This window comes from Papaver somniferum, unplaced genomic scaffold (assembly GCF_003573695.1).
Source record: "Papaver somniferum cultivar HN1 unplaced genomic scaffold, ASM357369v1 unplaced-scaffold_137, whole genome shotgun sequence".
In the NCBI taxonomy this organism is placed as follows: domain Eukaryota; kingdom Viridiplantae; phylum Streptophyta; class Magnoliopsida; order Ranunculales; family Papaveraceae; genus Papaver; species Papaver somniferum.
The window spans coordinates 18,466,512-18,492,654 of record NW_020622934.1 but is presented as its reverse complement, the minus strand read 5'-3'; the positions used below and the strand labels follow the sequence as shown (position 1 = coordinate 18,492,654).

General features: G+C 38.8%; 1 protein-coding gene across 1 annotated transcript; it reads right to left on the bottom strand.

Annotated features, from left to right (window-relative positions):
* Positions 1-24,503: 24,503 nt before the first annotated feature.
* Positions 24,504-25,748, bottom strand: LOC113334441 (short-chain dehydrogenase reductase 3b-like). The gene is made up of 2 exons (XM_026580692.1): positions 25,468-25,748; positions 24,504-25,375 (listed from the first exon to the last, which is right to left on the bottom strand). The coding sequence occupies exons 1-2, from the start codon at positions 25,494-25,496 to the stop codon at positions 24,571-24,573; spliced, it is 834 nt and encodes a 277-aa protein (XP_026436477.1). The 5' UTR covers positions 25,497-25,748; the 3' UTR covers positions 24,504-24,570.
* Between the last annotated feature and the right edge of the window lie 395 nt (positions 25,749-26,143).

Sequence of the window (26,143 nt, the reverse complement as noted above, 5' to 3'; positions counted from 1 at the left end):
AATCATAGTATGCGTACTTGCATATGTGTAATCCAAGTCCGGGAACCATGGTATGCATACGCGTCAGCGTACTGATTGGTTTAGTAGAGGTCCCGGAACTAAGTGTGCATACCGGTACGCGTACTGGCGTGAGGTTCAAGTTCCGGGACTCTACTGAATCCAGACCCAAACTTAGTCCGGCCACTAAGGTATGCATACCAATTTGCATACTTGAATGGATTATGTTCTAAAATTGGTTTGTTCATGAACCAATACATTTATATAATAAGGAATGCAATATTTTGCAAATCGTTGCTATAATGTTCATGATTTAATTCGAGTGAATAAAAATCGATTTTGCTTCAATTGTGTCTTGTATACTTCTATGAGAATATAAAAAATTGAACAACTCTAGAACTAGTTTCATTTGAGTCATTTGAACTAGTTATGGTTAATATGAATAAGGTTGATATGAAAATGTTCATATGGATAACTTCGGTTAACTATTGTTGAGCCAACAAAGGTGTACATGTTTAGGTATGGTTACTTATATCTAAATGAAGCCACTTTTCATTTGTGTGTAACAAGCTAAGTTCGATCTAACGGTTAAAAGATATTAGCTTGATTCTAATCAAGTTTTCATATAATGGTGAATATTGAATGCTTTGTTACCAATGTAACATTGATTGCAAACCCTGATTTGAAGACTATATAAAGGATAACTCTAGCAACTGGGAAACCTAATCCCCACACCTCCTGTGTGATACTAGTTACGACTAGATTCGATTTTCCTTTAACCTTAGGTTTTTCCAAAACCCCATAAGTTAACGACTTGAAGACTTCATTGGGATTGTGAAGCCAGACCCAACTATTTTCTCTGTAGTTGCGTGTTCTGATCTTGTTGTTTTCTATCGTGATTAAGTACTACCTTCTCTAAGATTTTCTCGAGATTTAATTTCCGATAGGCAAGATAAAAATTAATCACAAACATCTTCGTCTCATCGTTTGTGATTCCACAATATCTTGTTTTGCTATCATACGATTAAGATTATTGTGAGGTGATTGATATTTCTAGGATTTTTTTCGGGAATATAAGTCCGGTATATCAATTGGTTCCTGTTCACCTTGATTTATCAAAAGACGGAACAAAACTCATAGGTGTATCTGCGGGAGACATATTTATCTATTCAATAGACTTTTCTGTGTGAGACATATTGGTTTATCAAGTCTTCGACTTTGGGTCGTAGAAACTCTTAGTTGTGGGTGAGATCAGCTAAGGGAATGAAGTGCGTAGAGTCCTGTTGGGATTCATAGACGTAAGAAGAGCAATTGTACCTTGATCAGTGTGAGATTGGTTAAGGATCAACTACATTCCAATATGAAGTTAACTTGGAGTAGGCTAGTGTCTGTAACGGATTAATACAGTGTGGTGTTCAAATATAGACTAGGTCCCGGGGTTTTTCTTCATTTGCGGTTTCCTCGTTAACAAATTTTCTGGTATTTGTGTTATTTCTTTTCACATTATATTTGTTTATATAATTGAAATATCACAGGTTGTGTATAAGTTCAATCAATTGTGAATCCAACCTTTAGTTGTTGATTAAATCGATTGACACTTGGATATTGGTTTTTGATACCGTCCAAGTTATTTCTTATATTAAATCGGGCTAGCAAATTCCTATTTGTTTGATTGCAGATTGAATTGGGAAATTGAGATATAAATACTTTTCTTAAGATTGAGTCTGACTGTCTAGTTGATTCTCTTGAAAGTATATTGGAGTTAGTCCATACAGATTGCTAAGCGACATATTGGGTGTGGTTGTTAGACCCCCGCTTTTCCAATTGGTATCAGAGCAGGCAAACACGCTTAAGACCTCACAAGTATGTGTTTGTAATGATCTGAATCTATGGACAATAGTACTATCTTCGATGGCTCGAATTACTTATGGTGGAAAATTCTTATGCGTGCATTTCTTCAAGCACGTGATTTAAATGTTATTCTTATGCGTACTATCTAACGAGATCCTTGCTGCAAAGCAAAATTCTGACGGTTTAAATGTTATCCTACATGTCATTACCCCAAATATTCAGCACCATGTGACTACGTACACTTGGTCTAAAGATGTGTGGGATATCTTAGAAACTGTATTCAAAGGGAATACCTATGAAAAGGAAGCTAGGCTTCAAAACCTGTGTTCTGATTGGTTCATTTGATGAGTTTAATCACAAAGTGTCTTAAATTGTTAATGCATCTTTTGCATTGGGTAAGACTATTCCTGAATAGGACATTGTGATGAAAATTCTCAGATCATTGCCAGCCAAATACGAATTTAAGAAAAATGCCATCCTTGAAGGAAATAACCTTGATACTCTGTCCAGAAATTCTCTGGTAGGAAAGCTAAAAAAAATTGGTCTTGAACTTAGTAAAAGGGAAAAACTTCGAATGATTTGCAATTCCGTTGCTGCATATGATGAAAGTTCTCTGTATCCAAAATTGATTCATCTGAAGGATGAGAATTGCTTTAATTCTACTCTTTCACTGTGTGTTCAAAGTTAAAAAAAAAAACTCTTAGGATAAGAAGAAGAAGAAGGTTTCGAAAAAAATCTTCCTCAATCAATAAAATGGATAAGAAAGTTCACAAAAACTATGATAATGAAACTCGTTCCATGTGCTACAAATGTGATCATCACAGTTCGGGTGTTCCTGACAAGGAAGTGAGTAAGATAACAAAAGCATGGATGGAAACTCTTGACTATTGTTCTAAGGAAGAATCCTGTGAAAGTTCTCTCACTTATTTGCTGATAATCACTCTTATTCTTCCAACATCTCTGACTATTCCATGATAAACAATCACACTTCTCCAGAAGAAAATTTCAATCTCTTGACCAAATATCTCTACTTGATTAAGACTAATTTTCAACTGGAAAAGGAAGCCTGGATTAAAAAGATTGAGAATCTGGAATATCAACTGAAAATGTTAAGACAAAAAAATGCGATTTTTAGTAATTGTGATTTTAAAAAGAAAGATTGATGCTCGTTGATACGTTCTAACAAACTAAATATGCATATTACTTATGTAATTTCATCGTGTTCTAATCTCTCTCTTAATGAGAAAGACATGATGAAATCCAGTAGAGTATACCTTGAACAAAAATCAGGATTTCCCAAAAACTGATTGCACAAAGGTTCTCAAAACAACTTCTTCTAAATCAAGTTTTCATAAGAAGAAAAGGAAATCTCAGAAGAAATCTATGTCACTATCTAAAGAGATTTTCACAACCATTCATAGTATGAAAAAATCGATAAATAATTTGTTCAGAAAAATAACGGGAAGAAAAATATCCTCTTTGGATTCTCACTCCACTAGAAGGAATCAGAAAAAAGGTTTAACAGAATCATCCTCCTCTCTTGTGAAACCTCCGATTCTTCTTTATGTGGGAAAAATTACCTATTATAAGTTTCATGATTGTTCTTGTCTATTTTGCCTTAGACAAGAACTTTAATCTCAAGAGGGATGTGTAAAGATATCTACTGACTTGTTCGTATATCTCCCTTAAATTGCTCTAATTTCGGTCATTGAGCCATGAACCGTTTCTGAACACTTGGATGGTCTCCCTATCTAAACTCTTTAAGGTTCTGTTAGGGTTTGTGTCAAAGGTCTTTTGGGGAATTTTTTCCCATCTCTTCTTCCGTTTAAATAGAAGATTTCTTTTCTTAAAGCAAGCATTTCATTTACCTTCTCTATCATGTCCTCATCGAGTTTTTCCAGTAAACAATATGATGTATGGATTGTTCTTTTTCCCTCTAAGAAAGTTCGTCTTGGTTCTTCTGATAATGAGATGTTTCAAGATAAACGTGATTCATCCTCTGATGGAATTTCCACTGTTTCTCATTTTGATAAGCTCTCATTAACCATGAATCTTGTCTTGGAGCAAGTACGTGCTTTGAAAAGTGAACTAGAATCTTCAATCTAAAGACTCGAAGACAAGATGGATAGTCTTGAATCCAGGATTGATGTAATCGAAGATGAGCTTGATGATTATAGGGAATATGAAAAGAGTCTCCAAAGTAAGTGAAATGATATTTGTTTCTTGTTTAATTTTTGTCTAGGAAACTTCTTATGAGAATTTATTCTTGTGTTTTAAGAAGGATAACTAGGGTTTCGAATAGCAATTATTGTGACTATACATAGCTATTCCCGGGATTGATCTAATCGAAGATGAGCTTGATGATTATAGGGAATATGAGAAGAGTCTTCAAAGTAAGTGAATTGATATTTGTTTCTTGCTTAATTTTTGTCTAGGAAACTTCTTATGAGAATTTATTCTTGTGTTTTAAGAAGGATAACTAGGGTTTGGAATAGAAATTATTGTGAGTACACATAGCTATTTCCAACGATTTTCATCTTTCAAAGTTTTTAGATTTATTTATTTAAATTCTAAAGTTTATTTGGAAGATGATTTTGCAGTATTAATCTTTATGGTTTTATATATTGCAACTTTTTTATGGGATATGTGTGTTTGCGTCCGTGAACTATGATTGCCACATATTAGCTCAAAAGTTAAGTCTATCATATGTCTTTATACAAATATTGATAAAAGATAGAATGAACTTTTGACAACAAAAGTTAAGCCTATTGTGTCATTATGCAAATATTGATGGAAGATAGGATGAATTTTTGTTTATAAAGATTAAGTCTATTACATGTCTTTATGCAAATATTGAAGAAAAATAGGATGAATCTTTGATTATTCCACAGTATTGGTCTTTCCCTGATCCACATCTTTGTGTAAGTACTGTGCGTCTCCATAAGTTCTCTTATGTGAGGATTGCCGATTAAATTAATCATGGGTTCTCTTGTGTTTAATTTAATTGAATATTTTGGATACAAATTCATGTTGCATGTGATTTGTTAATGTCCAATGAAATCCTTCCTTTCTTGTGAAAGTAAGGTCGCTCTTGTTGTTCTTTCGGGAATGACATTTTATGGGGGGTGGGGGTGGGGTGGGGAATTCTTAATTGAACTTGTGCTTAATTGCCAAATATTTGTGGGGAGTACGGATGTGGAATATTGTAGGATTTTTTCTTGTATCTTTATAAACTCCTTGATGAATACACTAGTTTCGTCTATGTGAAATCATCGAAACAAAGTTGATATGTTCTCTTTTGGTCATGAAGTATCTCTATGGGAATTTCATTAGGATTCCACTAGTTTTCGTACCTTTGCCAGTTTATATTGACAAAAAGGGGGATAATTAATGTATAGTTCTCATTACAAATACATATGGTTTACGGATCATTATGTAAGGGGGAGTGGTTTTCATGTGAGATGAAGTATTGACTAAGGGGGAGTGATACCTATAACCATAGTATTGTTGTCAAAGTTGTGAATTGGACTTTGATGTTGTGTAATAATATTATGACATTGTATAACAATACGAAAACATCTTGTTTTTATATATTGTTATAGCTAAGAATATTTAACAACTATCATGCTGAGTTGAACACATTCAGAATCATTGGTGTACTTGGAAGTGACGAAGATTTCGAGTAATGTTGAAGAACCAAGGAAATCAAGCATTTGGATTGAGAGCTACAAAGTTTATTTATTTTGTATTCAAAATGTATTGATAGTTTTTTCACTAAAATTGACAAAGGGGAGATTTGTTAGAGCACTGCTCGGTCGAACTCGCAAGCGTTGCTATCTCAAGATTGTTTGTCAAGTTTAGTTTCCAAAACTATAAGTCTTGATTTCTAGTCTACTTATAGCTAAGTCTCGGATTAGGATAGAAAGTGTAGTTGAGCATTAGACTTCACGGCGTTCATCGATTGAAGACGAAGAACTACTAAGGGGAGCTTGTGGAACATCATCAACAAAAGGTATGTGGAGACTTGAACTCATCTATCACTCAAAAGTCTATCTACTCTGAAAAAGCGGGGGTCTAACAACACCACCCAATATTTCGCTTAGCAATCTGTATGGAAAAACTCGAATATACTTTTAAGAGAATCAACAAGACTCAATCAATTAAAAGTATATCAACGAGTTTATGTTTCTCTTCTTGATTTGATTTACTCAAGCAAGAACTACGAGTTCTAATCAAATACAAGGAATAACTTTGATGGTACCAAAGACCAATATCCAAGGATCAATCAATATCAATCAACAACCGAAGGTCGGATTTCCAATTGATTGATTCAAACGCACAACCTGTATTATTTTAATTATATAAAAAAATATAATGCGGAAATAGAAATAACACAGATACCAGAAATTTTGTTAACGATGAAACCACAAATGCTGAAAAACCACAGGACCTAGTCCAGATTGAGCACACACTATATTAAGCCGCTACAGACACTAGCCTACTCCAAGCTAACTTCGGACTGGACTATTGTTGAACCCCAATCAGTCTCCCAATGATCCAAGGTACAGTTGTACTCCCTACGCCTCTGATCCCAGCAGGATACTGCGCACATGATTCCCTTAGCTGATCTCACCCACAACTAAGAGTTGCTACGACCCAAAGTCGAAGACTTGATAATAAACAAATCCGTCTCACACGGACAAGTATATCAAAGGATCAATCTGTCTCACACAGATAAACCTAAAGTGTTTTGTTCCGTGTTTTGATAATAATCAAGATGAACAGGAACCAATTGATAATCCGGTCTTATATTCCCGAAGAACAGCCTAGAGTTATCAATCACCTCACAACAATCTTAATCGTATGGTAGCGAAACAAGATGTTGCGGAATCACAAACAATGAGACGAAGATGTTTGTTATATCTTGCCTATAGGAGATATCAATCTCAAGCCAATCAATCTCATTGTAATCGTACAATAGAGAATGCAAGATCAGATCACACAACTACGATAAAAGTAGCATCGGTCTGGCTTCACAATCCCAATGAAATATTTAAGTCGTTAACCTGGTTTTAGAAGAAGAAAACCAAAGGTTAAAGGAGAACTGGCTCTAGCACGCAAACAGGTATCACACGTAAGGTGTGGGGATTAGTTTTGCACAGAATCTAGAGTTCCCCTTATATAGTCTTTCACATCAGGGTCTGCAATTAATTTACCTTGGTAACAAAGCAATCAATATCCACCGTTAGATGAAAACCTGATTTAGATTCAAGCTAATATTTCTCAACCGTTAGATCGAAAACTTAGCTTGTTACACACACTTGACAATGCACGCTTCTAGGTTTGTTAACCGTACCCAGACGTATGCACTTGTTGGTTCAACAATAGTTAACCAAATGGTTAGCCATATGAGCATTTCATATCAGCCATGTTCTTCTTCACCATAAATAGTTCAAATAACTTCAAACGAACTAGTTAGAGAGTTTTTCAATTGCAAGGAAATCTCATGTACTACACAAGACACAATTGAAACAAAGATGATTTGATTCACTTGAATCGGTTCATCAACTTTTATAGCCACGGTTTGTAAACTGCATTCCTTAGTCTTTTTAACTTTAAGTTCAGAAATCATCTTCATATATATAACCTTCTCAAGTTCACAGACTAGGTTCGCGGACTTAAGTTACCGGGTAGAGTTTACAAACTCCAGTGGAAATTCTCAGGTATGAGAACTTTGCCGATTCGCGGACTGGGTTCGTGGAATGAGTTCGCGGACTTAGTTTCACGCAAGTAGTTTGTCAACTCCAGCAGAAATTCTCGGGTTTGAGAACTTCGGCAGTTCGCGGACTGAGTTCGAGGACTTGGCTCACGTCATTCTTCCGGTTCTCTTGATCAACAAAGTTCGCAAACTTTGGTTCAAGGAATAGGATTTATACATAAATGTGTTTCCATAACAATGCTTATGTAAACCATTGGTTATGTAATCTAAACTCTTATTTCAATCATTGAAATATTCTTAGAGGACGTTATATAGTTGTTACACCATTTATCGTCAAAGCAATTTTCAAGATGATTGAAACATATCATGACTTTCGTCACATGGTAAAGATAAACTTGGTTAAAGCGAAAAGCTTACCAACTCATATTTCGAGATATAGATAGGCGAGGTATACTCGGCTCGAAGTACCAAATGTGTATAATCAAAGTCTATATATATAGCATACGACTTCTTGTCTCAAAGAGTAGGAGATAGAGTAGATAGACTTTTGAGTGATAGATAATTTCAAGTCTTCACATACCTTTTTGTCGAGAAGTTACACCGGTTCCTTGAGTAGTTCTTCTACTTGTATGATGAATCGCCATGATGTCCTTGAGCTCAATTACACTTTCTATCCTAGTCCGAGACTTAGATATAATAGACTAGAAATCAAGACTTATAGTTTTGATCACTAACATTGACAAACATGCTTGAGATAGAAACGCATGCGAGTTCGACCGAGCAATGCTCTAACGTACTCTATCTCCTATATGAGACAAAAGTCGTATAGCTATATAGACTTCAATTATGCACATTTGATATTTCGAGCTGAGTTTAACTCGCTTACATATTTCTCGAAATATGTGATGGTAAGCTTTCTCTTTAACCAAGTTCATCTTATATTCTTGACGAAAGTCAAAAGATGATCGTGTGAAAATCGCCTGGTAACATCTTACGTGATTTGTGTGAGACAGACATTTGATTTAGACTCGGAATGTTTCGTATTGATCATTCGATCACTCGAAAATTTCTTTGAAGTTAATAGTTTGTGTGAGACAGCTATTATCGTCTCCCGAGAATGTTTCAATGGTTGAAATGAGAGTTTAGAACAATAGGATATAAGCACAGTATGTGTACTTGCATATGTGTAATCCAAGTACAGGAACCATGGTATGCATACCCGTATCCGTACTGATTGGTTTAGTAGAGGTCCGGGAACTAAGTACGCATACTAGCGTGAGGTTCAAGTTCCGAGACTTTACTGAGTTTGGTGGTATGCATACCCGTTCGCATACTGGCGAACCCAAACTTAGTCCGACCACTAAGGTATGCGTACCCGTTTGCATACTTGAGTGGAACATGTTCTAAAATCGGTGTGGTCATGAACTAATACATTTATATATTAAGGAATGCAATCTTTTGCAAACCGTGGCTATAATGTTTATGACTTGGTTTGATTGAATGAAAATCGATTTTGCTTCAGTTGTATCTTGTATACTTCTATGAGAATATAAACAATTGAACAACTCTAGAACTAGTTTCATTTGAGTCATTTGAACTAGTCACGGTTAAGATGAATAAGGTTGATATTAAATTGTTCATATGGCTAACTTTGGTTAACTATTGTTGAGCCAACAAGGTGTACACATTTAGGTACGGTTATTCATATCTAAATTAAGTCACTTTTAATTTGTGTGTGTTTACGGGTAAAAACTGTTTCTGCTGGCTTTGGTAAATTTGGGTGTGTGGATGAGAAATAAATCTAAACCTAAAACAAATGCACTGCACGGGAGTACTTTAGATTCGAGAGATCAATCTGTACAATCCTGGCCGAAACCAAGAAATGGTCGTTCCAGTCTTGTTTCGGTCACAAAGTGAATGAGAAGGGTTGGTCTTAGGGAGGGAAGCGAATAAGGTGATGAGACCAAAATGGTTAATTCTGAAGGTGTGGCTATTTTATGACTTGTATCATAATCTGGAACTGGCTTGCGGAATGAAAGCTATTAGTTCTTTGGTATTTTTCTGGATATTGTGTTGTTGTTCTCACTAAAACTTGTTGTTTTGTGGAAAATAGGTAAAACCTATTTATACAAGTCATATTGAACGCACCCTGATCTCGTAGAAAGTGGGAGTGATTGAGTAATGGAGAAGTGGGATTATGTGTAAATGCCAGAGACCACGTTCCCACCATGTAGTAAATTTGTTAGTTTACACCCACTACTTCTTACCGCCACTAACTGCCCTGCTTTCTGAAACTTTCTTATAATAGGCGTGTTGCACGCCGCACGCTGTAAACTGCCAGACCAATACCCTGATGAGAATCCCCCAGTTTGTGACATGTTTGATGTCCCGAGTATTTTCGTGGAAAACGTGTAGCAGATTACTATGTGTGGCAAGTCAAAGTCAGGAGACTTTCCACGGGAGAATAGCATGTGATGCTATTTGGCTTGTCTTGGTTGGTCGCCCACTACTTGCCACAGGCCTGTCAATTATGTGGCAAATTTGGATGGTTGGTAACTCATGAGAAAGGGTGGCCATTGATTATGTCTACATTTAGTTGGCGCCTGATGGTAGCACATATAGCGGCATGCCAGTGGCGCCTGGCGTAGCCATGACAGATATTTTGGCATATTGGTGTTAGACCCAAATATGGCTCCGGTAACATTGTCCCTGTTGTTACATCAAACTTAAGGCCTTAGGAGAATTACTTGACTTAGTTTGCGTGGCAACTTTAGCAAAATTAGGATTTGGCATATCGAAACCCTAATTAACGCGTGTGGCATGGCCGCGACACGGTGGAACTTTATGCAATTGGTGTCATGGCTACATTAAAGGAATTATGGCAGGTCATAATATGAGAATAACCCCAGGCACAAGTATGGCCACGGGTGGTTATAGAATGGCACCGTTTCTAGGGTTTGGCGGGTCCCACATGGCTTGTGGCATGTTGTATGGCCAAAGTAGCGTAATTGGGCCACGATTGGAAATTAGAGTTTCGTCTAATTCCACTAAGGCAGAGCCGTGTTTAGAATACCCTAATTGGAATATGTTATGGTGTTTGGCCACGAACAAGTAGGTTAGCGTGTTGGCGCGTTACTTATGGTACGTTTCCACGTTCAGCATGCTTCTGTGGCAAAGTGGCATGTTCAACATGTTTGGCATGCCAATTAGTGTTTTGGCGAGGAATGGCATGTTCGGAATGTCACTAGCATGCCGTAGCGGAAAGGCACATTTGGCATGTTTGGCATGCCAATTAGCGTATTGGCGTGACTTTCAGAAAATCATTTGGCATTGTGATCTTCTGGCGTAACCTTAACTCTTTTAATGCTGTGGCAGGTTTAGAGCGACCTGATTGGTCGATTAAAAGAGGGGTCGGCCAAACGCGGGTGTAGCCACACTTCTGGTGTGTGTGTGGCGGATTTAAAGCGACCTGATTAGTCCATGGGAAATATGTCCGGCAAGCATGGGCCCAGCCACAACTCATGTGCGTGTGGCGGGAATAAGGGCCGGTTCGAGCAGCATGGGGTGTGGCCACTTGCAAGTAGCGCCGGCTGGCCTATGGCATGGCCACACCTCCCTTTGCTGATGCTCCTATTCCGCGGCTCTTTTTATTCCTTGTTTTCTGATTGTGGGTAGGATTTTGCACCTACTAATCCATGGAGGATTATTTCCCTAGTTCTCCTAGAATTAATTTCGACATGCAAGGTCTATTATACTGCGCAGGGCGCAAAACCCTAAGTTTTGCAAAGTAGTCAGGGTAATATCTGAATCTTGTAAATTATCACAAAATTGATTGAATTATATGTGTTGACATAGATTTCTTTAAGTTTATTTCCAGAGAGAAGTATGCTTTCTGATTGAATACTTTTAGGCAAGGACCTCAACCTTGATACTTGGAAATTCGTGCTACTCTGCTGCGAGTGAACACAAATTGTCATACCATATCAATATTAAGGGTTCAGCCAGGGAACATAACACAGAAAGCATTCAAAGAAACTTATATTAACTAGATAATACAGGAAAGGTGCCAATTTACATAATATCTGGGATTGTTGCTACATGCACAATTCTGGGTAAATTTCATGTGAATATTTGTTGCTCAATAAATGCGCCAGTGAAGAGGTTGAACACTCATCACTTTTACATGGCTCTGTCTCTTTGCAGAGTGACGACATATTAAATGCAGGGTTTTACAAATTTAGCCCTGAACTAAAAACCACCATCAACATTAAGTCCCCTGATTAGCACGTAACAGTGGCCTTGTTGCGGGGTAAGCATGAGATGGTGCCAGAAAAGGATAAAAAATCGAAAGGGTAATACATGAAGGAATTTCCAGAAAAATTCGACCAACCTTTATCAAGAGGCATGAGTAGTATACGATCCTCGTGTTGGCGACTTGGCGTACTTCTATCTCGCCTATAGGGTGTTGGTGCTTGGCGTTGCAACTTTGGCCACTGAGCATTGATGCTGGCGCTGCAACTTTGGCCACAGAGCGCTGATGTTGGCGCTGCAACTTTGGCCACGGGACGATGCAGGTTGAGCGCCTGATGTGCTGGCGGTCCTCTGGTTCGGCTATAGGGTGTTGATGGCAGGGAGCATTTGGCGTGGTGCTGGCTTGGCCGTGGGGAATGGCGCCATGGAACGTCGACACCACGGGCCCAGTTTCCTTCTTCCGCGCGTGTCCCAAAAGGGAAACCTTCTTCGACTCAAACTCCAAAAACGTTATGCACATATAAAAGGGCGTTGCCCATATTCACTATTTTTGTATCGTTGGATTTATTTCTGCGTCCTCGTTTTAGCAGCAAGAGTGTAACGAGCGAGATCCTACCAGCAGGAGAAACAGCAGCAATACAAGATCTTGGGTGTAGCTCAGGTATGTAGTCCAAAATCTCTTCTTTTCCCTTGAAATTTTTTCGTTCTTCTATGTCGGCGTGAAACCCTAGCCAGTAGTTTCTTTGAACTTGCAAAACTTATCACAATACGCTAGCAGTATCGCAATAGTATCGACAATGACATTAATAACAATGAATCCAGCACCATTAGCATTACTCGTAGGGTGAGCAAAATTTATGCATGAATGGCCACCGTTTTCTCCCTCTTTCATAAAATTTAGCCTTAGGTTTTGGCTATGAGCACAATTCCCGCGGCAAGATGCAGATTTGGCCAAGAGCATATTTCCCGCGGCATCACATGTATTTTTTGGAGCGAGCATCAGTCCCCATTCCGTTTGGCCGTGAGTGCCATGACATGTGGCCAAAGAAAATTTTCCCGTAGAAAAATTGTTGTCGGCCCTCAATCATTGTACCCGATCTTTTTTTTTGACAAAATCTTCATGTGTGGTTTTCTTCAAAGTAGTAATTTTTTATGTTTTGCTCCGTTGTAGTTACTTCGAAAGTAAAAGCAGCATAAGGAATTATGTTAAGATGACACCTGAAAGCAGTTCTGCCGCCGCATCGAGAAATGCTAACAACTCCAAGTCGAACACGGATGATGAGTTCTTTACAAAGTATGCTACAGTTACCAGGACCCATCCCAAATTCGTGGCAACCCTTCTGACTAATTCATAGAATGAAGGAGAAGTCCAATCAGTCTATCCAGGACGTATAATGAGGTTTTTCCTTCAAAACAAAGAGTATCTGGCTTCTCCCATAGACTTAAAAATATGTCATAGTCCATTGTGCTCTTATGATAAATGGATGAAATTCATGATAGGCCAAGACCATGTAAGGGCTAATCTGACTGGGGCGCAAATCATGAATGTTGCTATGGCATCCGCGACTCTTCAAATCAGAAAAGATGCTGCAGGTTTGATTACTTTCATCTCCAGATGGTGTCCGGAAACTCACACAACCATATGTAGATGGGGTGAGATGACCATTACTTTGGAAAGCGTAGCCGTTCTATTGAGTCTTCCAATAATGGGGAATCTTGACGCCATCTTGTCTGAGGAAGAAGAAGAAATGCATGATACTTTGGTCACAAAATAAGCAGAATATGTTCGGAAGCATTATGAGGAAAAGTGTTTCTATAACTGGTGGGTGTCCGAATGGTTCCCCAATGAGCCAGAGACGGATCAGGTGCTGGATGATACACTCCATGTTGTTGCATTTTTAGCTCCGTGGTTATCCAGGGACATTTTTATGATGGTTATGGCAAGACGGAGATAAGGAGGAAGCTCATCAAATTAGCGAAAGGCATTGCTCTTCCCATCGGAAGTTTATTCCTTGGCTCCTTCTACACCCATCTAGATCACTTAGCAGCGGACATGTATGTCTCTAATGGGTATATGAAAGTAAACTCGTATGTCCGTGTCACCTTTCTCCAAGCATGGTTGGGGAGCATTTCAAATATTACGCTCCTAAACCGAAAACCTCATTTCCTGATACATATGGCGGTTCTAGGATACTTCGTTGGTTGGAGAGGCGTCCAAAACCTGGCTCAAAGCTCATTGATTCTTGACAACATGCATAGAGTTGACTTTCGTCTTTGGGCTTCAGTCCACACGTCTATAGTTCAGCCGAACACATTTGCTTCTGCCTCGAACATGACGTTGCATTCTGCCGAAGATAACATGAGTATTGGAGAAACTGTGTTTATGCAACGCTGCATTCCTGGATACGTGCCATCTTTTTTCAGAAGATCTTGTGAAGTGGTTCCTTACAACATTGACAGAGCCGCTCGTCATATGGGTTTTGACCACGGGGTTCAATTTCGCCGTCCATTCACGGCTCCAAAAGAACTGTTGCCAGCCGTTTTGAATAGCAGTGTCTCTGCGCCCCATAAAGGCCTCCCCTTTCTGCTCCCAGAACGAAAACCTGTGACAACCTCCAAATATAATGTTTTCTGGCAGGAAGAGTTCCTCGCTATTCATCAATTCGTGCAGGATGTTGTGACAGTTCCACGCGGCAAGCCCTATTCTAAAGTTCTGGAAAAACACGGATTATTGAGGTTGCTTTCTTCGGGTAAGCGGAAATCTGACAGTCCCCAGGAAAAAGAGCGAAGGTCGAAAAGTCGTGCGAGCGGCATCTGATCGGCTTCGACGGCCCTTGTGACTTTCAGTTCTTCCAACATGCAAGTAAGTATGATTTTCTCTGTGATTTGGCCGTATTGCATAAATATTCTGAATTTTCGCCACTGAACATCTCTTCCCCTTTTGACTCAGGGTATTAACAAGATAAACGCCTTCACCAGACTTGCACGTGGCCAAAAAATGGCGCCTTCTGAAGAAAATTCTGGCGATACTGATCCCCTTAGTAGTGAAGAGGAAGATGATGAAGAAGAAGAAAGCTCATAATCCGACGGTGATGCGAAAAGTACTTCAGAGCGTAGCAGTGAGTCTTCTTCCAGTCCCAGTGGGACCGCAGATGAGTCGGTGAGTTTCCCACACGTTTTCTTCTTGGACTATTTATTTATACGGAATAAATATTCAATTGGTGATATTTACAGGAAGAAGCCGCTTCTGAAAATAACCCTAAGATGGAGATTCATGGCAATGAAGATGTAACTATGTCTCCAATCATGGAAACCGTACCTGCTGGTAATCTGGAGATGGAGGTTGATCGTCATGAAGGTGTTGCTGAGTTTCCAATGGCAGAAAATGTTGTCGTGGCGATGGGCGTGATTGTTCCCAAAGAATCTTTTCTAGTCGCACATCCAGCCGGAGGTATCGTTTTTGATCCTCCATTCGAGGCTCATTTTGAGAGTCACGTGTTGATTGGAGAATTCAGTGTGCCAATGAAGTATGCGGAGCTATATACCAAGATATGGTGAAGGTATGCCACGACCAGGAAGGTTGATAGTCGCTTTGCATTGGTCAAGCGTGTGGAGGAGACCTTATCTTCAATCCACGACATGTGCAGTGTGACTGGACACACTGTTTCTGGAGATGTAATCAAAAGATGGGAATTCCATCGGGACATGTGTGTGAATTTCAATTTTAATGCCTCCTGGTTATGTGAAGGATTTTCCGAAATCCAAAAGCTGCAAACTAAAATGGCTGGAGTCCCTTCTGCGGATTTCATTAACCAGGAGGAGACGGAAATTGAGAGGTTATACCAGGAGTTGAAGTTGAAGCAGAATGCTCTTCAAAACGTGAAGGATGCTTTCTCCAAGAAGAATGGGTTGTTGTTGGACAATTTCCCTTGAATGCTTTTATTTTTCTGAACTTGCTCTTTATTTTTTATTTTTTTTAAAGGCAAGAGACGCTTGTTTCATGGTTTGATTTTTTGGTTTTTTGGATTGATAGATGACTGTTTTATAAGAATTTTCTGAATTGGTTTATTATTTTTGGAATAATGGCTCTTTGATCAATTGATATGTTGGAATCCGAATTATGAATGTAAGTGGCACAATTTATTCTGGAAAAATTGTGAAACCGTGAATGTTGCATGAAAAGGGAAAATATGGGATGATATGAAATCTTTGGGACAATTGGGTTATCGATTTCCACAGTCAATACGAAATTGATGCATGTGTACACCTTCAATAAGTTCAAAACAATAGGTTGTGTAAACATTGTCTGACAAAACTTACTCGCTTTAGGGTCTTTCAACAAAACTGAATCTTCCGGGCGTGAATTCGATTTTTCTGTGTGACGCCATCCTAGCCGCGAGAAGTCCCCGGTCGTTCTTTATTGTCTATGAAAAATCTTTACGTTGATCCGTGGCAAGGTGGAGAATCTCCAGTCCCCATGCGCAATTCTCCTGTGTCTATCTTTTCTTGGACGATGCGCTTCAGAGCATTGCATTCACTGGTAGGATGATTGAAGAATCTGTGATAATGGCAATATCTTGAATCTAGCATCTCTTTCTTAGTTGGTGAACTCCATACCGAGGGTAGTTGGACCACTCCCTCTCGCACCCAAACTTCCAGTAACTCTAGGACCTTTCTGATAGGCAACGGGAAGCGTGGATATTCTGGGTCTGGCTTCTCTCGCATCACCGGTTGCTGCGGTGGAAGTTCTGGCAGGCTTCAGTATAAATTTCTTTTCTAAGGAGGAGTTGACGATTGACCGATCATGGACCGTTTACTTCTACCATATTGTTGAAGGGTGGTTTCTCTTGGGGAATCTGCTTCAGCGGCAGCAATACGAGGTGGTTGGGATGGATATTGTTCGTTTCCATAGGCGTCTTGGCAGATTTTTCCCTCTTCAGGTGCCTCTTCCCTAAGCGAAGCAGTTGTGGCCGCGGAATGTTGGACGACTCTCTGAACCTCTGCGAGGGTTTGAAGATAAATGTTTTCCAACAAAGCTTCATAGGCCGGCTCTTTACCTTTGTCATGTAGATGTTGTGGAACACCTGGTAAATCTCCTTCCTTGGCCCTGTGAAATTGTCTTGGCTCTCCAGCAGAATTCAATTGGATGTTTTTCCTCTGCTCTTGTATAACATGGGTATGTGACCCATTTGCATCTTCATTGGTAGAAGTACAGGCTTTGGCCAAAGATCGAATGTCTTTCGCACATTATTCTGGAAATTGGTGAGATATTTCTGACAGGTACTTGCTGATTCTTTCCATAATTGACTTATCATACTTTTCAGGATACGAAGCGTTTCATTTTTCCGTCTGATAATATCAACTTGGTTTGCAGCCATATCCTCTATCAATTTTATCATGCTTTCCATGGTGGATGGCTTCCGGCTATTCGCTGCTCTTGAAAGGTTTGAATGACCCGAATATATCTGGAAGTTGGAACTTTTGATTGAAACAGGCTTTAGTTAATGATTTAATTAGGCCTAAGACCAATTGGGATAGAAATGAAATTGAGAATTGAATTTGAAACCGAGAGATTTAATCTCATACTGTGGTCGCCAATTGTTTATGGGTAAAAATTGTTTCGCTGTTTTTGGTAAATTTGGGTGTGTGGATGAGAAACAAATCTAAACCTAAAACAAATGCATTGCACGTGAATACTTTAGATTCGAGAGATCAATCTGTACAATCCTGGCCTAAACCAAGAAATGGTCGTTCAAGTCTTGCTTCGGTCACAAAGTGAAGGAGAAGGGTTGGTCTTAGGGTGGGAAGCGAAGAAGGTGTTGAGACCAGAATGGTTAATTCTAAAGGTGTGGTTATCTTATGACTTGTATCAGAATTTGGAACTGGCTTGCGGAATGAAAGCTATCAGTTCTTTGGTATTTTTCTGGATACTGTGTTGTTGTTCTCACCTAAACTTTTTGTTTTATGGAAAATAGGTAAAACCTATTTATACAAGTCATATTGAACGCACCATGATCTCGTAGAAAGTGGAAGTGATTGAGTAATGGAGAAGTGGGATTATGTGTAAATGCAAGAGACCATGTTCCCACCATGTAGGAAACTGGTTAGTTTACACCCACTACTTCTTACCGCCACTAACTGCCCTTCTTTATAACACTTTCTTATAATGGGTGTGTTGCACGCCTCACGTTGTAAGCCGCCATATCAATACCCTGATGAGCATCCCCCAGTTTGTGGCATGTTTGATGTCTCGAGTGTTTTCGTGGAAAACGTGTAGCAGATTACTATGTATGGAAAGTCAAATTCAGTAGACTTGACACAGAAGAATAGCATGTGATGTTCTTTGGCTTGCCTTGGTTGATCGCCCAAAACTTTCCACAGGACTGTCAATTCGGTGTCGAATTTGGACGGCTGAGATCGTAACTCATGAGAAAGGGTGCCCATTGATTATGGCCACATTCTATTGGCGCCTGATGGTAGCACATATAGCGGCATGCCAGTGGCACCTGGCGTAGCCATGGCAGCTATTTTGGCATATTGGTGTTAGACCCAAATATGGCTCCGGTAACATTGGCCCTGTTGTTACATCAAACTTAAGGCCTTAGGAGAATTACTTGACTTAGTTGGCGTGGTAACTTTATCTAAATTAGGGTTTGGCATATCAAAACCCTAATTAGCGCATGTGGCATGGCCGCGGCACGGTGGCACTTTATGCAATCGGTGCCATGGCCACATTAAAGGAATTATGCAGGCCATAATATGAGAATAAACACAGGCGCAAGGATGGCCACAGGTGGTTATAGAATGGCACCGTTTCTAGGGTTTGGCGGGTCCCACATGGCTTGTGGCATGTTGTAGGGCCAAAGTAGCGTATTTGGGCCACAATTGGAAATTAGGGTTTCGTCTAATGCCACTAAGGAAGAGCCGTGTTTAGAATACCCTAGTTGGAATATGTTATGGCGTTTGGCCACGAACAAGTAGGTTAGCATGTTGGCGCGCTATTTATGTTACGTTGCCACGTTCGGCATGATTATGTGGAAAAGTGGCACGTTCGACATGTTTGGCATGCCAATTAGTGTTTTGGCGAGGCATGGCATGTTCGGCATGTCACTAGCATGCCGGAGCGGAACGACACGTTTGGCATGCCAATTAGCGTATTGGCGCGAATTTCCGAAAGCCAATTTGGCATTGTGATCTTCTGGCGCAACCTTGCCTCTTTTAATACTGTGGAAGGTTTAGAGCTACCTGATTGGTCGATTAAAAGAGGGGTCGGCCAAACGCGGGTGTGGCCACACTTCTGGTGTGTGTGTGGCGGATATAAAGCGACCTGATTGGTCGATGAGAAATAGGGCCGACAAGCATGGGCCCAGCCAAAACTCATGTGTGTGGCGGGAATAGGGGACGGTTCGAGTAGCATGGGGTGTGGCCACTTGCAAGTGGCGCCATCTGGCCTATGGCATGTCCACACCTCCCTTTGCTGCCTCTCCTATTCCGCGGCTCCTTTTATTCCTTGTTTTATGATAGTGGGTAGGATTTTTCACCTACTAATCCATGGAGGATTATTTGCCTAGTTCGCCTAGACTTAATTTCGACAGGCAAGGTCTATTATACTGCGCAGGGCGCAAAACCCTAAGTTTTGCAAATTGGTCAGGGTAATATCTGAATCTTGTGAATTATCACAAAATTGATTGAATTATATGTGTTGACATAGATTTCTTTAAGTTTATTGCCAGAGAGCAGTATGCTTTCCGATTGAATACTTTTATGCAAGGACCTCAACCTTGATACTTGGAAATTCGTGCTACTCTGCTGCGAGTGAACACAAATTGTCATACCATATCAATATTAAGGGTTCAGCCGGGGAACACAACACAGAAAGCATTCAAAGAAACTTATATTAATTGAATAATATATGCAAGGTGCCAAACTTTACAGAATATTTGGGATTGTTGCTACATGCACCATTCTGGATAAATTTCATGTGAATATTTGTTGCTCAGTAAATGCGCGAGTGAAGAGGTTGAACACTCATCACTTTTACATGGCTCTGTCTCTTTGCAGTGTGACTGCCAATTAAATGCAGGTTTTTACAAATTTATCCCTGAACTAAAAACCACCATCAACAGTGTGTAACAAGCTAAGTTCGATCTAACGTTTGAAAGATATTAGCTTGAGTCTAATCAGGTTTTCATCTAACAGTGAATATTTACTGCTTTGTGACCAAGGTAGAATTGATTGCAAACCCTGATTTGAAGACTATATAAGGGAGAACTATAGTAGCTGGGAAACCTAATCCCCATACCTCCTGTGTGATATTAGTTGCGAATAGAGTTGATTCTCCTCTAACCTTAGGTTTTTCCAAAACCCTGTAAGTTAATGACTTGAAGACTTCATTGGGATTGTGAAGTCACTCTCAACTATTTTCTCTGTAGTTGTGTGTTCTGATCTTCCTTTTTTTCTATCGTGATTGAGTACTATATTCTCTAAGATTTCCTCGAGATTTAATCTTCGATAGGCAAGATAAAAAATAGTCACAAACATCTTCGTCTCATCGTTTGTGATTCCACAATATCTTATTTCGCTACCATACGATTAAGATTATTATGAAGTGATTGATATTTCTTGGTTGTTCTCCGGGAATATAAGACCAGTATATCAATTGGTTCCTGTTCACCTTGATTTATCAAAAGACGGAACAAAACTCATAGTTATATCTTTGGGAGACATATTTATCTATTCAATAGACTTTTCTGTGTGAGACAGATTGGTTTATCAAGTCTTTGACTTCGGGTCATAGCAACTCTTAGTTGTGGGTGAGATCAGCTAAGGAAATCAAGTGCGTAGTGTCCTGCTGGGATTCAGAGACGTAAGGAGCGCAACTGTACCTTGATCAGTGTGAGATTGGTTAGGTCTCAACTACATTCCAGTCCGAAGTTGTAGCGGCTTAATACAGTGTGGTGTTCAAATCTGGACTAGGTCCCGGGGGTTTTCTGCTTTTGCGGTTTCCTCATTAACAAAACTTCTGGTATCTGTGTTATTTCTATTCCGCATTATATTTGTTTATATTATTGAAATATCACAGGTTGTTCTTAAGTTCAATCAATTGTTAATACAACCTTTGGTTGTTGATTAAATTGATTGACACTTGGATATTGGTTTTTGATACCGTCCAAGTTATTTCTTATATTCAATCGGGCTCGAAAATTTCTATTTGTTTGATTGCATATTGAATTGAGAAATAAAGATATAACTCTTGGATGTACTTTTCTTAAGATTGAGTCTGACTGTCAAGTTTATTCCATTGAAAGTATATTAGAGTTAGTCCATACAGATTGCTAAGTGAAATATTGTGTATGGTTGTTAGACCCACGCTTTTTCAAGGGGCATAAATGTAGTAGCAATTACTTGACAAGTAAAGGTGGCGCAATCCTAAGCTATAATACATCGAGGAAGAGAGCAAGGAGAAGCATGGAATCATTATATCGGATCTGATGCAGTAAAAGAGAGAGTATCTATTATATGTGGAGGAGAAGTAAACACGTGTAAAGTAAAAGTCGTATTCAACGGTCAGGTCTGGATCGAGGGACAAGGCATTAAATGCACTAAAAGAATACGCGTAGGAGCATAAGGGTCACGTCATGACAGGCTCTGATGCAAAGGACGGTAGACTCGGATCGGACAGAGTAACAACATTGGATTAATGGATGTCGGGACCATTACCATTAGGCGAAAAAAAATTGATCCGAGAAGATATATATCGGGAGACCTATTTTTCAGAGGAGCACAGATCCGGGAGTGGAGTATCAGAATGAGATGTCAGTGACCACCCGACGGGACCATCAAGATAGATAGGCTATGACCAATATTGTAATCTCGTTGTATGAGCATCTTAGCCTATAAATATAGACCCTTATGTTGAGAGAAAGGAAAGTGATTTGTAAGTAAGTAAGGAGAAAGACTATGTAGTGTTGACAGCTATCACCATTGTAACTTGAGAGAAGTAATAAGATCAATCTTTCACCCCGTAGACATAGGTAATCAATTCGAACCACGTACATTTTCTGTCTTTGAATGTCTTTATACTTATTTATTTTCCTATCTCTTCATCTTGAATGTTAGATGTAGGATGTACAACTTCTTACAACTACAACTAGCATTTGAGGTAGGCACAACATCAATTCTTATAATTGTTTTGATTAAATTCTTTCAAAATTATTGATTCATGATTTTGGTGTGATTGGTGTTGTGATTGTTTTAAAAATACTTTTGACGGGATACGAGGTATCCTTGGGAATTGATTTGATTCCCTAAACCCACGTAGGGCTCCCTTGGGCGAGAGGTTAATTTATTTAATTCTTTTTGTTGATATTGGTTTCCTTGGGTGAGCGGTTGACTGTTTGATTCTTTTTTATTGATATTGGCTTCCTGGGGCGAGCGGTTAAAAATTGATTTTTGATTATATTGTTGTTGCAGTATGGATGACATGATGTAGATATGCATGTTGTGGTTAAAATCATGATTGTTTTAATTAAAAGAGTTGAAAAATATTTTGTTGCTTCTTTGCCCACTGAGTGTCAAAACTCACATTATATTATGACAAAAAAATATCCAGATTCGATGCATGACAAAGAGTTCTTCAATGTGGAGCCTAGAGAATAATTTTAGATCCTTAAAATTGTTGTTTATGCGTAAAATTCTAATTCAAATATGTAACTAGTCTTAGATTTAAAGCTGTAAAATATTGTATGATGTTGAGTTGACTGTTTATCATTTTAAATTATTAATAGGTTTTGGTATATTTTTTTTTGTAATAAATGTAAAACATCTTAAGGGTCATTTGGTGAAATTTTTGAAATTTTCTAAGTTGTATACGTATTTTTAAAATAATTCTTTGTACCAGTATTAAAACCAGAAAATATTTAACAGTTGTAAATATCTCGTAAATATCCTACTTTAAAATTATGATCCACTGATTTTAGACCTTAATGCCTCCGAGAAAATCAATATCTATATTTTATTTTTCTAAAATGACAAGCCTCATCCAAACTTGAGTTATTTGTGGTTTTTTATAATTTTTATAAAATAGAATGTCACAGTTTTGATTTTCTGATGTGCTAGTCAACTTCATGTTTGACTATTGTCAAAAGGTCCTTGAGATAAACTAAAAATTAAAGAAAATCTATGACGGGAATCATACTAACTTCAGATTTATACTATATAATCAGAATAATTTTTGGAGTTGAATTTTTTTCAGTAACATTCTCGGAGTGAACTGATGTCTGTTTCAGTTTGACGTTTGTTCCTTGAAAACGTGACTCTTTTGGATTGAATCTGGAACTTTTAACGGTGAAATTATTTTTTCAGCTATAGTAGAGTTTTCTAGGATTCTTATGGATTAAAAATTATGTCAAAGTAAATGTTAGATCTTCCTAAAAAAAATTATGTATCCCCTGCGACATAATTTCTAAATTGAACAAATAAAGTTTTGACAAACAAATAGTCGTTTGGGCTTGGGCCAAGTGTGTAAGTCTGAGATTGATATTGAGTGTAGGATACCGGGTTTTGGGTTTGCATTTAGGTTAGAATCCAGAACCAAAATTCGAGATGTTACATTCCTTATGTGTTTTACGCGTTTCTGAGTTGTAAAAATTATTCCGAACTCTCTATTAGATAGATACAGATATTACAAGAGTTTATCTTCCCTTAAATTGCACAAAATTTCCAAAAACAGACCCAAAGAAAAACCCGAGAAAACTCTTCCCATGTTTTACTCCAACTCGATTATCCATGCCACTTTTATCAAATCCAACAACCGTACCATATCTCTGTTTAGCCCAAACAGGTTGATCCCTGCCAAATCTAACGATTGAATCTCTCCTAAATAGTTCTAAAAATCGAATCCTAATTTTGCTGCAATTTTCCCGTCATTTTTCTGAATTTGAATTTGAGAAGAAGGTGTTGTCATCTACCCACTACTGAGGTCCCTTTAGCACATGTCATCGGGTTTCCTTTAGTAATTTTTTTGGGTGTCTTTATCCCTTTTCGAGTCAGTTTCTTCAAAAATGTTTATTTCCCCAAAATACCTGCACCACATAAAACACCATAATAAGTAATTTGAGATAAATCATGTAATAACCCGTCCCTCCACCGATAATGTCCCCACTTAGCCACTACGGTTATCCATAATAAGACCCGTCCCTTCACCGATATTGTTCTCACTTAGCCACGGCAGTGTAAGATTTTTTAACAAGCATCGCTGCAGTAATCCAACAACAACTTCCCGGAAGGTCATTCATCCCAAAATTGCTCTCGTCCGAACACGTTTAACTGCAGAGTTATCTGCCAACTCTGTAACTAATTGTGCTAAAAAGATCTTAGTGTTAGAAAATGACAAACCATTACCTATATTCTAATGGGCCAACCATTGCCGAAATCCCGGTATTACAATCCCTTGTAATTTTCAACTAAATTTTACCAAACAATAAAACAATCCAAAAAAGGTCAAGTATTCAACCGGAACCAAATTGAGAGCTGATTATCACTTTCAGAACCTTTTTTCTTTTTGTTAAGAAATTTCTGAACCTTTTAGCCCAGGGGATCTCACCTTTTCCAAACACCAACTATCCTTCTTCGTTCATTTTTCTATTGGATCCGATTGTCTTGTAATTTGGTAACATGACATATCTAAAATAATTAAGAATCAAATTATTTATTGATTAAGAAGTAAAATAAGAATTACAAACAGAAAAGTTTCAATCATCACTGCGTTTAATACCAAGTGGGAAACCATCACAAGAAACTGTATAACCACCATCAACAACAAGATCATGTCCGCTCACACAACTAGATTCATCAGAAGCAAGAAACAAAGCACCCTCGGCTACATTCTTAGCTTGCAAATAAGTTCCTTTCAGATACCCAGTCCCTGATCTCGACATATCAATAAATTTTGGATCCCAATTCTTGACTTCCCCGCCAACTGCAACGGCCATCGGAGTCGCTACTCCGAACGGCGACACCGAGTTAACCCGAATCCCATGAGCACCAAGCTCGCGAGAAGCCGAACGCACCACACCCAGAAGCGCATGTTTCGAAGCCGTATAAGCAACCGGCGAGACACCTCCCCTTGCAGCAGCAATACTCGCCGTGCACACAATCGATCCGCGGATTTTTCTTACCACCATGACACGGCCGGCGTGTTTAATCATGGCAGCACCGCCGCAAGCGTTGATTGACATTGTTTTCTTGAAAAAACCCAGATCTAAATCGAGAATTCCAGGCAACGGACCCATGATTCCTGCATTACTGTACACAATATCCAATGTCACATACCTTTCCACAGCAAATGCTACTAGTTCTTCGACTTGTTTTTCGTCGGTAACATCACAGTGCTTGTAACAAGCTTTTTCTACACCAATTGAAGCTACAACTTTCGTACCCAATTCATCTTGCACATCAGCAACCACAACAAACGCGCCGTTGTCCACGAATAGTCTTGCTGCTGCTTCACCGATCCCACTTGCAGCTCCGGTGATGATAGCAACTTTTCCTTCCAACCTGTAACATAATGGGAAGTACTATCATTGGAATCAATATTTCAAAATGAAATAACATACAATTAAGAAAAGATGCACAAATAGTGTAATTACCTTGGCTTAGACACTGTTAAAGACCCCATTGAAAGTATTGGTTAGTTTTATGGTTGGAGATGATGAAATAGAGTTTTTGTATAGAGCAAGTGATGAAGATGTGATGCTTGATATGAACTTCTATATGCATATATATTTATATTATATACTATATAGTATTTCTAGATAGAATCCTTCAGATTGATTACAGTATTATTTTAAGATTTCTTGAAAATTTGTGCGTCGTTATTATTGATTAAAATATTGAAACATGGCATTAGTACCACACGCTTCCTTAGAGATGATAAATGAATAAACGCTAGACAGTGACTAAAGCTAAAGCCGTCCTGGGCAATTTATTGTCACAACTGCATTGTAGCTCGGTTTCATCTCGACTTTTAACTGCATTGTACCGCGGTCCAGACCTAGATATTTCATATCGGTCAGTGACTGTTTATTCTTTTTATGCTTGTAGAAAGAGGATTTAACCTGCGGGTACAAAAGAACGTTTGGGTGTAAGAAGTTCGGTTTTCTATTTTTCTTTTATGGCTCCAGGGCTTAGGCTGGGTTTAATGGGATCCAAGATCCAAGTTTCTCCTTATTGAAGTATCGTTAATAAGGCTACTGTTACCTTGATTTCCAGAGAATGCTTCGTTTTGCTTGGATGCAAGATGGAAGTAATCCAGACACGCCTTTT